Here is a 13,216-nt window from a genome sequence, read left to right on the forward strand (position 1 = left end):
CATGAATAGAAGAGGAGTATTTAAGAGATTCTAAATTTATGAATATGTTAAGAAAATCTTGGAATTATTTTGTCAATATGACAATGATGTTTTTGTAATTCACACATGGCACACATATAAATAAGAGTAAAGGGAAGAGGCGCAAGCCAAAGTCTTTGCATATGTCATCTCCTAATTAGAAGCCATTTACCATTAATTAATTGGGATTTGAGTATTTGGTTTGAAAAGATGGATCAGATCAAATTAATTTAAAATTCAATTTGATTTTATTATGTTTTGTTGGATTTAATTTTTAATTTTAAAAATTTTAATTATTTCCATTCAATTCGATTTTAATAAAAAAATTAAAAAATTTAAAATAAATCAATTAGTGATAATAATATATTATTTTCGATTATATAAAGAGATTAAATCATAATTAAAATTAAAATATTTTAATTAAATTTTAAAAAAGTGTAAAAAATAAAAAGCCTATTAAAAAACTCAACCGATCAAATCGAATTGAATCGAACTAAATCAAATTGATTCGATTTCTATCTAAAATCAATTTGATTTGATTTTCATAAATATTAAAATTTTGATTTTCAGTTTATTCGGTTCAATTCAATTTTAAATCGAACCGATCGAATGCACACCCTTATTAATTAAGTAAAAAAGAAAATTTATATATGTTTAATTAATTAATTGATTGATTAATAATTAATGGTATGATTGTAACTAACTAACTGCATGATTAATGAAAGGGAACGAGCTAATGATCATCAAAGCTACTTTTATTACATCAACAGACATAATATGGTTTAGTGTGTTAAGATATAACATCACTTGAGAAGTTTTAAATGAATAAGACAAAGAGCAGAATGGAAAAATAAGATACTTTGTTTGATAGCTATAATAATTGTCGATGATATTTTCACTTTTTAATTTAATTTAAAAAAGTTAAAAAATAAATAAAATTAAAAATCTTTTTATCTATATATTTAATTTAATTTAAACCATATATCAGAGAATATTATATTTAATTTTATTTTTTTACTGCATAAAAGTCAATTATCACAAAAATAAAGATATGAGATTCTCTTATATAACTATTTTCAAATTTTACATTCGTTTTATTTTTCAATGTCCTGACGTAAAGTGGCGACATGACAACTATCTTATATTATCTTTTTTGTAAATTATTTAATTAATCACAGGATAATTTTATTTTCTGATGAGAATAATATAAAATTTATTATTTTATATATTGTTGTACGTTAATAATCAGGTTTTAAACTTTAAATATTTGTTAAAATAAAAAATATATGTATGTCATTTTAATATATAAATTAAGTGTTTTTTAAAATTTAAATTTGAATTGAAAGCCAAATAATTTTATAAACACATCCAAAAGCATCTTTCTCATCCCTAAACATTCCAAAGCATTAATCACCCTCCCCGCCCCCCTCGTCCGGTACAAAGAGAGAGGATGGACTTGGAGATGGATAACTCCCACCCACTCATTCCTCCAATCATAACACCTCCCCAACTCCCACACACACACACACACACACACACACACATCCACACACGCTCTCTTCCTTCCATCCTCCTCTCTCCATACATCCACAGCCCAACTTTCTCTACAAACTCAAAACGATACCAAAACAAAAGAATTTCTTTTTTTTTTTTAAATAAAAAAAGAAAAGAAAACCCACTAACAGCCTTACTTCCACCCAAGTTTTGCCCGACCAGTCTAGTCCCATCTCATCTTTCACATTATTTTTGTACGTTTCTCTCTCTCTCTCTCTCTCTCTCTCTCTGGTAATACTTTCTATTATTTTTGCTTATCTTCCTTTGTTTGTCTTGTGCCGGTTTCTTTGTAAGAATTATTGATCTATCACACCCATTTTTGCTTATTGTCCACCTTTTTCTCTCTTGTTAAAGAATTCTCTCGATCTGGCCTTCTACCTTCAAATTTAAGCATTAAAAGATGTCATTGGACTTGGTTTCTGAACGTGTTTGTTATGTTCACTGCAACTTCTGCAACACCATTTTAGCGGTACAGCACTCACTTCTCTCTTTTTCTTTTTCTATATATGTATCTTTCTCTTTTTCATAACCAGAAACATCTAAGTTGCTTCTCTCATATTCCTCCAGAAAGCTGAATTGGTCATGACATCCATCATGTTCAATCATCAGTGAGCTTTTGGTGGTGAAAGTTTTAGTTGTTTTTTTTTATTTGTTTCTCAGTCATATAGAGGAAATTCAGTTGAAAATAGTGGAGATGATATTATACAAGCAAAGATTTGGGTTATGTAACCCAATTTTTTGTACTGTCCGTATATTCTGGTATAATTTCATTTCCAAACTCGTGGTGGGATCAAATAATTCCTTTGATTTTTCTCGGACATGGCTAAATAATCCATCTCCATGTTATATTTTATGACTAATTGTAACTGGGTTTTACCCAAGAAGCTTCAGCGTGAATCAAAATGATGAGCAATTTGTGTATCTTCAAGCAGCCGAGGGAATCCATATGGTGGTTAAGAGCTTTTTATACAATGAAGTGTCAGCAGCCAAAAACTAGAATCTACCACAACCAAGAAGGAGGAGGAGGAGTTAGGTTTATAACAATTTCGAATGCTTAAAAAGAAGAACAATCTTTAGCTGATGAGCTTCTTACTAGGGCTACATTTAGGCATTAGGGTTTTAAACAAGTCGTGGGTTCAAGGGAAGGGAAGCTATTACTTAGTATTCTAGGAAACGTTAGAACAAGAGCTTCATATATGATGCTGTAATAATCGATTGATCATTAGCAGCGTAATCACTGTTGCTATATGGCTTTCCATTTGCCGTTCACTGTTGTAGTGATGAATAATAAATTGTTTAAGATCTCTCTCTCTCTCTCTGTGGGAGGTGGGTGCTTCTGTTGCTGCATACTATGGCACCGAGGAACCATTTTTCATCTGAAATATGATAAAGTTTTGTTGCATTTTTTCAGATTTGTGTCTCTTTAGTACAAAAGGAGCTGTCTCTCTATGTTCTAAAAGGAATTGTGGGGGAGATCCGCTTGCTTAGCTAGCCGAAGAGAATCACATCGAAGCCATAGAGGAAAGGAAAAAAAAAAAAAAAAAAAGCTTTTAGTCTCTCTTTTCAACCCTCTTTCATCATAACAATACTCTGTTAAACGAACCCTTTAAAGAGAAATTTTCCTTTCTCTTATCTCTCCCTCTCTCTCTCTCTCTCTCTCTCTCTCTCGCCATTTCTTTTCAGCAATGGAGATCATAAGTAGCAGTGCACAAAGATCAGCAAATCATTTCAAGCCACGATACTTCTCTCTTTATTCATTGCCATCTACAATAGCTGTCTTTACTAGTCATAGTCTTTATGGTTTCCGTTCCAGTCACGTCTCTTTCATCTTCTCCTCTCCCTCTTGCTTCTTTTACCTATCTTCCATTTTTCTTTTTTTCTTTTAATCTTTTATCGCCTTGCTTGCTGTGTCAGCAGAAAAAGTCAGGAGTAGCACCGAAAGGAAGAAGCAATTTTGAGAGATTATAGTCGCATTTAAAATTTATAAGGTCAAATCCTTATAGTTATTACCCATGTGAGGTGTCTGTGAGGTCAGTGATGACTGGGAACAAGTGCATTGGATCTTTACATTACATAGATAAAAAACAATTCTCTTTCCCTCAAGCCTAGCCCCACGAATTAGCCCTAAATCAATGAAAAACAATTCAATTTTCTTTGCAGAGAAAAAAAAAAAAATTCTTTTTTTCCTTTTTTCTTCTTGGCATATTCATTTACACTTCCTTCTTCTCTCTCCTTTTCCACATTCGAATTCCGCCCTCCATTATGTTCTTTTCACTTTTATCTTCTTTTTATATAGATGTGTTGTAGTTACTTATCAGCAGAACTCTCAAAGCTACCGAGTTTATGCATATGCTTGCAATGCTACTTCATCCTCTTCTTCTCGTCCTTCTTCTATACCATAGTTTCCTTCATGGGTAGTTGTTATTGGTCATAAAAAATAGTTGGGCTTTAAATGCTAGGTTTTCTAACTGCTGAAACAGGTGGAGGTTTGATGTTCAGAAATGTTGTGGTTGTCAGGTTAATGTTCCAAGCAACAATTTGCTCAATATCGTGACGGTGAGATGTGGGCATTGTGCAAATTTGCTGTCGGTGAACATGGGAGCTTCACTTCAGACATTTCCTCTTCAAGATCCCCAGGTATAATTTCTGATCCTTTTGACGCCTCCATTTAGGGACATTCTTAACTTTTGGCTAACTGGGTATATTTTATGCATTAATTCTGTGCTATAATATGTAAATATGGGAAATACAGTTCCTTCTGTTTATTTTACCCAGAAACCAAAATTTCATTATTCTTTGTTAATAAAATTAATTTTCCCCTTCTCTTTTTTTTGAACAGAAAATGTGTGCTGATTTCCAGAAAATTATACTCCCAATTAAAGCTAAAAGCTACAATAGTTTAATAAAATAATCAATGCAAACTATTAGAACCTCTTATCCAATTCTCGGTGTGTTTGGCCGGTAGTGTAAGCAGTCAGAAATTCAAATAAAAGCAAAAGGAAATGGGTCTTTGATTTTGTTGCTTTGGCTAACTACTTGAGCATATATATATAAATATTAGTCACAGAAAGTGAACTTAAACTCTGAAGATTTCAACAAGGATTGTGGGTCATCTTCTAAATGCAACAAGGTCACTGCTTTTGAATCTGGAGATCAAGAACCACCTAGAATGCCTCCCATCCGCCGTGAGTCTCTCTTTTTATTTCTTTCCTACACATTTACATCAAGAGTGAAAGCATATGATTACTAAATTTTCAGCAATTGATTATGTATGAATTAAGTTGGATGAAAAAATATATATATATATTTTAAAGTACATCCATCAAAGTAGATAGCCATATAAACACGTAATGTACCATACATGGTGTCCTAGACAAAGGCAAAGCTACTATATTTATGCTAATTCGTGTAAATGCACATATATAGCTAACCAACAAGCTAGGCTAACACTTAAAGAGTGTTTGGATTAGGGTGAGAAAGGGGAAATAAAGGTAAGAGGGTAAATAAGTTATTCCATTCGCCTCTTTCAAACGTAAATATATTGAAAAAAATAAAAAAATATCTTATGATTTAACTCGTTTTGTGTCAAAATAATACTTATAATATCACGCCGTTAGTAAATAGTGACAATTTTTTGACGCTATTCTCCTCTTTACTCATTATTACATCCTTTTCTCTTCCATTATTTACACTTTCATCACTTTCATCCGAGTTGGGTGGAGATAGGAACTCTGAAGAAGTGGCTATATAAAAACAATTTTTACCACTAGGTGTGATGGTTGACAACTCTAGCCTTTAATTAATCTTCTTTCATGTACATAGCCCTTCCAAGATGTTGACCTTACATGACAAATGTAACTGACTATTTATTATTTATCAATGCCCTACCTGGCAGGACTAACAAAACTTATTATCAAATGGGAAAACACTTTCCTTATAATATATATATGGTCACTCTTTTTTTTTTTACATAGTAAAAAAAAAATTAGCAAAATTTAGGGTTTATATATGGGATGTTTAATCCACAACAATTAATGAAATTCTTACATAGTTTACATTTTAGACTTAATTATTTCTCAACGTTCTATGAATAAATGCAGCCCCAGAGAAGAGACAACGTGTTCCTTCTGCATATAACAGGTTCATTAAGTAAGTTGGAAATCTTGTTTCGCGTAAAGGTCTAATCTTTCTTATTGCATCATTAAAGAAAAAGTAGGAGTTGGTATGGAATTGATTGGTTAACCTTAAAGCTAAACTTGATGGGAGTTTAAAATCGTTTTCCAGGGAGGAAATTCAAAGGATCAAGGCTAGTAATCCTGACATCAGCCACAGGGAAGCTTTTAGCACAGCAGCAAAAAATGTAAGTTTGTATATATAATTTGCGTTTTATAGTAAATTGATTTGCAGGCAATTTTACTTTATATATATATAAAATTACCCTAAAATGAAATTGATTTTTAGAATTAGTGCTTTCCTTGCTTTTTCTTTTTTTTTTTCTCTTTTTTTTTTTTGGTATTTCATGTTATTCGAGGAAGGTAGACTACCTCTAATATAATTTAGACCTGTAATATAATAATTTTGCGATTTTTCACACTTATAATCTAAATTTTTAATTTTAAATTAAAAATATCTAAATTTTTGAATTTATTATAACTGTAGTAAATTTTTAAGTTAATTTTAATATATTTAAATTTACTTACACAATATATTATATGCATTGTTTTTATGACATAAGAGACTTGATTAACTGAAATTAAACCTTAATTAAGATTTTAAACTCTTAATTATATGAAATTTTTAATTATATAATTGAAATATTAAATAAGAATTTTAATTGAGCATTTTAGATAATTAAGCGTTTAAAATTTTAATTAAAATTTAATTCAAGTTAATCAAGTTATTTATATGGTAAAAATAATAAAATATGGTGTGTCATGTGAGCTAATTTGAATATGGTCAAAATTAATTTAAAAAATTACTACAATTAGAATAAATTTAAAAATTAAAAAGAAATAATAAAAGCTTTGAAAAGAACTAAAGAGAGATAACATTTTGTCTGAATTAGATCTAACATGCACTTACCATGATTGATGCCATTACACGTTAAATCATTACCAGTTTTGCACTTTATTTGTAGGGATCTGTTTGTTTTAGTCTGTAATAAGTAAGAAAGAAAGTGACAGAACATGAATTCTTGAAATTTGTAACCAATTCTATTATATATACACACATATAAAGTATATATGTATATATATACTCATTAGAACCCATAGCTATCAAAGACATGTATAATAGATAGATATGAGTTGCTGTTAAGAAAGAGAAAAGAATAATATTTCTGATATATTAATTTAAATCAGTCCTGTATGAGAGGGGCTATTTTATACTAAGTTTATAAATTTATCTCAGGTATAATGTACGGTCCAGAAAAATGTAAAAAAAACACGGTAGTTTTTAAAGAATTCAAACAAAACTAATATGATCCTAATAAAATCCATTGACAAAATAATATTTAAAACAATACGATACAGTTAATTATAGTTAAGACATCAGGATGGTCACCAGGTCATTTGGTCGTTAGTCGGTCATTAAGTAATAGTCATCAGGTTGTTAGTCGAACATTAGGTTGTTTAATCATCAATGGGTCATTAAATCATTTGGTCGTTTGTTATATATTAGATCGTTAGGTTGTTTAATCATCAATGGGTCATTAAATCATCTGGTCGTTTGTTATATATTAGATCGTTATGTTGTTTAATCATCAATGGGTCATTAAATCATCTGGTCGTTTGTTATATATTAGATCGTTAGGTCGTCAGGCAACAGTTCATCATTCATATTTTGTTGTATATTAGAATGATATTAAAATGATACAACTCCTCTAAAACTTTTTTACTATCGATTTTATTGTATTTTTATTCTGTAAAATAACCCGGAAAAAAAAATTGTTTTGCAGTGGGCACATTTTCCTCACATTCACTTTGGACTGAAGCTGGACGGAAACAAGCATGCAAAATTAGATCACCAGTCATTTGCAGGAGAGGGTAGTAAAAAATCTAATGGATTCTACGAGATCAATGGTACACTGTGAGTTAGAACTTACAGCAATAAACTAGTTTTCTATATGTATAATATATAATAATAATATAATAATTAAAATGATAATGCTGGTAATAATAATTATAATAAAAAAAAAATCCAAGATAACAATGAGGACTGAAACGAATTGTCAATCTCATATCCTCTAACCAAGTAGGAAAGCCCTTCTTGAAATCCTTTTTATTTTTCATTTTTTCTATTCAGTAATGATATTATATATTAAAATTTTTGAGTGTGTGTTTTGCCCTTTTCTAACGTTAAAGAAGTGACTGCTATTCTAGTGATTATTGCATTTATGCTTTAGATTTTATATTCTAAGTTTAAGTAAAGAAGATTCCGTCGAGTTATGTGCATTTGTTTTCATTACCATTATTGTCATAATGTCTCTCTCTATTCCACAGTGGACAATATGGATACCAATGGCGTAGAGAGAGATAGAGAGAGAGAGCGGACCACTTAAACCAATATGAAATTCCATGATACAGTCAGTGTTTAACCCAAAGGATCATGAGTTCTGCCCTTCTGGGTTTATTACATGCAGACCTTATATGAACACACACGCACTCTGACCAAAAAAAAAAACGCACAGAGTATCTACAAAGCAGACGAGGGACGATTCATACAGCTCTTGCACGTGCCAACTACATTTCTCCACATATACAGTAACAAGAAACCCTAATTTTGCTACTAATCATGCTAGAATTGAAATGACATCCCCTTTCCCTTTTAGGGTTTGGTGAAGTTTAGACATACGTCACTAGTAATTCTTGGACTTCAGGAGATTGGTTGATAATCAACTTCTTAAGCAATGTAATTATTCTTCTTACCGTTTGAAAAAAAAATGTACCTATTTTTCTTACCCCTAAGAGACTAGGTCATAGCAACTTTAACTTCACATGAGCCCCGACGTCTCAATGCTATCGCTTGTCGTCCTGACGTTTTTAAAAACCCTAACTATATAAATTGGTAGGGTGGAGAATTGTTGTTAGAGGTTGAAAAACTGACGTGACTCTACCTTTTGAAAAACATGTTTTTGATATTCTATTTTTTAAAAATGATTAAAATATATTAAAATAGTCTAAAATTTAAATAAATATTTATCTCAAAAGGAATCAAAGGTTAATCCTCTGTCTAATGGACAAAGTCTCATTTTTTAAAAATATGGATCTACAATATTTTTATAACTGTTATTTTTAAAGGATTTAAATAATTTTTTAATTTATTTTCATTCAGATTAAAATAATTAATTTAAATTATTTAATAATTTAATATTAATTATTACATATAATTTTAATTTTTTATAAACGGATGATGTTATCCTCCGCTCAATTCTATTAAATTGAATACAATCACCATGCCAAAATTAAACCCTTAAATATTATGATTTACTAATATTTTGAGAAGTTTCACGTCGTATCACGGATAGTTCTTTTTTCACAATACACTAATTTTGTATAATTTTTTTAATTTATAGCGATTGATAATAATTTTAACCGTGCAATATAAATTAATTCAAATAATTTTTAAATTTTTTTTTAATTTATTAATTAATAATTTTATTCTAATTATTATATATATATATATATTTTTTTTTTTCATAAACGGACCACATTGTACGTGATAGTTTTACTGTAGATATAAAAGGAGGCAAAAAAAAAAAAGAAAAGGGAGAGTGATTCCTGCAACTCAGCCCAGTTGTGAAGCTGGAATGAATGCCACTGTATAGTAAAAGGGGCCAAAGCAATGTTACCCAGAGAGAGAAAGGGTAGTGAAGACATTGAAATTATTGTTAAACAATTATTAAGAAAAGGAAAATGAAACACAAGGGGGGTTCTGTTTGTCTGTTGGGATGGGGGTTAAGAGTACAGAATCTGATATGTCAAATCAAGCAGTTGGTCATTTGGAGGCATATGAGGTGTAATGTGAAGAGTGGGTCATCTCCAAAAAAGATAGATGATATTTTCTTTATAATTATAGCTTTAAAAATGTGTGGATTGGCCTGTCATATCACTTGTAATATTTATTATATATTTGAATACATAGCTATTTAGCTGCTCCTCTGTCCTCTGATCGTATTAGAAAGATAGAAAGCGAGAGAGAGAGAGAGAGAGAGAGAGAGAGAGAGAACAGACAGGATAGCTGTAATAGCAGAGAAGGTGAGTCAGTAGGGACAGCATTTTCTCGTTCCAGACATCAATGCTGGAGATACATTGAGATATCCCCACTCATTGCGTTTTAAAAAGAATGGTATTATTATTATTATAATAATAATAATAAATTTGATATTTATATATGAAAGATATATTTACTATTTAATAAATTAAAGATTTTATTTTATTTTATAAAATTTTATTGTGATATTCAATCTAATTAAAATAAATTATAAAAATGTCAAATAAATTTTTATAATTTCAAACTATGATCAAATAAGTCCAAAATCTTAAGTTTTTTAATCCCAATGAGGACAAAATTCTTCATTAATGGCCAAATTTTAATCCGTTTATTTTTAGATACCAAGCGTGTGGGAGACACGGTCTTTGCAAGAAAGTGACAATGCATTATTTTAATGTAATGACTAAGTATATTATCCGAGCAATGCTCTGCTTCCTTTTTTTTTTATTTTAATAATACATTTTAAAATTTAAAATTTTTCTCCAAAATTTTATTAATATAATATTTAGTTTATCTATTAAATACAGGTGATAACTCATAAATATTTAAACAGTTAATAACTATTTTATTTTTTTATTTAGATTATATTATTTTTTTATAATTTATTAATTATAATTTTTTAAATTAATTTTTTTATTAATAAATTATTTAAAATTATAATATATAATACATAAATTTAAAATATTATAAATAATAATTAAATTATTTATAATTTTTATTATTATATAATAAAATTTATACATAAATAAAAAAATTATTATATTTTAAATTTTAATTTTAATTTTTATATATGTTGTATAATAAATTAATATTTATATATTTATTTTATTAATATAATAAATTAATATATACATTTTTAGTTATTTTACAGATCAATAATAACAGTTAAATGTCATTTATCAAATATTTAACATATATATTGGTTAGAATCAATTATAACTCTTAATTATAATCATTTATTCACTATTTGCTATTCGCCATCAAATATCAGTAAATGCTATCAGTTATATACAACTATTAAATCAAACGGTCTTTATGCTAATATTACCAATTTTATAAGAAACAATAAACATACCTCAATTTTTGTATTTGGTGGGTAGTTTTATTTGAATAACAGCTGAGACATTCTCTCCCATACTCACCTTTTGTGCTCAGCTAGTTTTCTTCGGTTAGTGCATAATTCCTTAAAAAATTTTGCATAATGAGGTATTTGCTTAATAGTATCAAGTAAGAGAACGTTTACTTCAACTTTTTAAAAAGTTTCAACAATTTTCTTTTCTTCTTTTTCTTTCTTGGTTTTGGCGAACCTCTTTGGAAATGGTGGAGAAGCTTTAAACTGATATGTTGTTTATTCTTGTTTGTTTTGTCCTCTTTTTGTTGTTCACAAACCGCTTTTTCTATATGCAATTCCTTTTCAGTGGTTTGCCCGAGCCTCTGCTCAAATATTCGTCCTACAATACTTTCCCACTTTTCAAAGTTACAACATTGGTATTCTGTTTTGGGTTGACCACTATTTATGAAGGTAGTTTTCCTTGTATCTCTAGCCTACTCACTGATGTGGCCACTTGGCTTATCTGATGTTCTAAATTTTAAATTGTGTTAGCGAGAGATTTTACAATATCCTCAAGGGGAAAACCTGGTTTTTGAGGAGTAGCTTGGGGAGGATGTCTTTGCTGATAATTTTGGAAATTATTGGACTTTGCATAGCTAAAGTTCGGGTGGTCTCTCCATCTGGAATCGTACATGTTGGAGTATGGGTCATACTTTCTTTGGCCCACGAATCCGCTGAGTGCATTGACTTGTTCATCTTTTTAAAGAGAAAGACACATGTCTATTGGGTGTCCCACTGTGGCACAGATTCCACATGGTCTGATTTGCTGGGCTTATGCTATAATAAGACTTCGTATTGCAGATATCAGATCAAAAATCTGTGATGCAAGGGGGGATGTACTTATCTCGTTTACCCTTCTAGGTTGCTCTTTTTGGTCTCTGTATTACTTTGAGACAACTTCTATGGTGGAGATCAATTCTCTTATGGCTTGAGGAGTTTTATCTTCAATGGATCCTCCGCATGCTGCATTAATGAGCCTTCTTTTTAAATGTAGAAGTCCTTCATAAAAGTATTAAATAAGGGATTGGTCTGAGATGTCATGTTATGGGCAACTTATATACAACCTTTTGAACCTCTCGCAATATTCATATAATTCTTTAATATCTTTTTGTTTGATATCACTGATTTCTTTTCTAATGCCAATGGCCTTTGAGGTTGTGAAATATTTGCTCAAGAAGGCTCTCACCAGTCAAGCTGTAGTGATGGATTCGGGTGGTAATTAAAACAACCAGTCTTTTGTAGATTTATCTAGTGAAAAGAGAAAAGCTATCAATTTAATATGCTCTTCGATTATCCCTTGGGGTCTCATACTTGAGCAAACAATATGGAATTTCTTGAGGTGTTTGTGTGGATCTTCATTCTCTTTCCCTCTGAACTTGAAAGCAAGTGGATTAGCCCAGTTTTTAGCTCAAAAGGTACTGCCAGAGGTGGGTATCTAATTCATAGTGGTGCTTCATCACCAACAGGAGTTACTAGTTCACGCAAGGTCCTTTCTTGTGCTATGAGGGATCTTTCTTTGATACTTTTAGCTTCCAATTGAATGATGACAGCGGATGGTCCAACAGTGGTAGCTGTATTTTCTACTCTTTTGGGAATTCTTAGCACAACAGCTAGTTCAGTTATTGCAATAGGAGCTGTGTCTTCTGTAGCTTTTTGTGTAGCAGACTCTAGTTCTCGGGCTGTCTCCTTACAGATTACAGATGTAGATGCTAATGAGGCTTGTTTTCGCAAATTCTTGGCCGTTCTTTCAATTTCATAAAGCAAATCTTCTTCACAACTCAACCTGGTCATGAAAGGAAATAAATTAGTTAAAATCAATTTCCCAACAACAACACTAATTTTTGATGGGTGTCGAAGTCACAAAAAATAACCTATCCAAATCTAGCAAGTATAAATTGCGTATAGAGCGAATAAGATTGAATTTACAAAGAATTGACACTAAAAATCTCCATCAATGACTAAGAAAAAAAACAAGAAATTAAAGGGGGGATTTTGATAAAGATTCAATTAAAGTAAAAATCAAGACAATAATAATAATAATAAAAACAATAGTCAAGAGAAAATCAAATCAAGGCAAATAAATTCTAGTTGAAGAATAGAATCCATTTTAGTTGTGAGAATTATTCATAGAAATAAAAATATTTTTATTCATTCCAATAAATTAATTCTAGTTATGAAAGACACTCCACATAACTGATCTCTCCTTAAGTATAAATTAATTAGGAAACGTTTGCTAATTAACCCTAGTTAACAAACAACCCA

General features: G+C 30.2%; 1 protein-coding gene across 2 annotated transcripts; it reads left to right on the forward strand.

The window, feature by feature from the left end:
• Nucleotides 1-1,560: 1,560 nt before the first annotated feature.
• On the forward strand, nt 1,561-8,024 carry LOC110626039 (putative axial regulator YABBY 2). Of its 2 annotated transcripts, none has more exons than XM_021771774.2 (7): nt 1,561-1,803; nt 1,927-2,041; nt 4,090-4,209; nt 4,634-4,757; nt 5,673-5,721; nt 5,857-5,932; nt 7,529-8,024. In XM_021771774.2, the coding sequence occupies exons 2-7, from the start codon at nt 1,973-1,975 to the stop codon at nt 7,661-7,663; spliced, it is 573 nt and encodes a 190-aa protein (XP_021627466.1). In that variant the 5' UTR covers nt 1,561-1,803; nt 1,927-1,972; the 3' UTR covers nt 7,664-8,024. The 2 variants fall into 2 exon arrangements, with proteins under 2 accessions (XP_021627466.1, XP_021627465.1); XM_021771773.2 differs by having other exon boundaries at nt 1,561-1,766.
• The last annotated feature ends 5,192 nt before the right edge of the window (nt 8,025-13,216 follow it).

Source organism: Manihot esculenta, chromosome 11 (assembly GCF_001659605.2).
Source record: "Manihot esculenta cultivar AM560-2 chromosome 11, M.esculenta_v8, whole genome shotgun sequence".
NCBI classification, from domain to species: Eukaryota; Viridiplantae; Streptophyta; class Magnoliopsida; order Malpighiales; family Euphorbiaceae; genus Manihot; species Manihot esculenta.

Coding starts and splice junctions, on each gene's coding strand:
- LOC110626039 (XM_021771774.2), top strand. CDS start 1,973: ATGTCATTGGACTTGGTTTCTGAACGTGTTTGTTATGTTCACTGCAAC. Junction 4,210..4,633: donor TTCCTCTTCAAGATCCCCAG/GTATAATTTCTG, acceptor TATAAATATTAG/TCACAGAAAGTGAACTTAAA. Junction 5,933..7,528: donor TTAGCACAGCAGCAAAAAAT/GTAAGTTTGTAT, acceptor ATTGTTTTGCAG/TGGGCACATTTTCCTCACAT.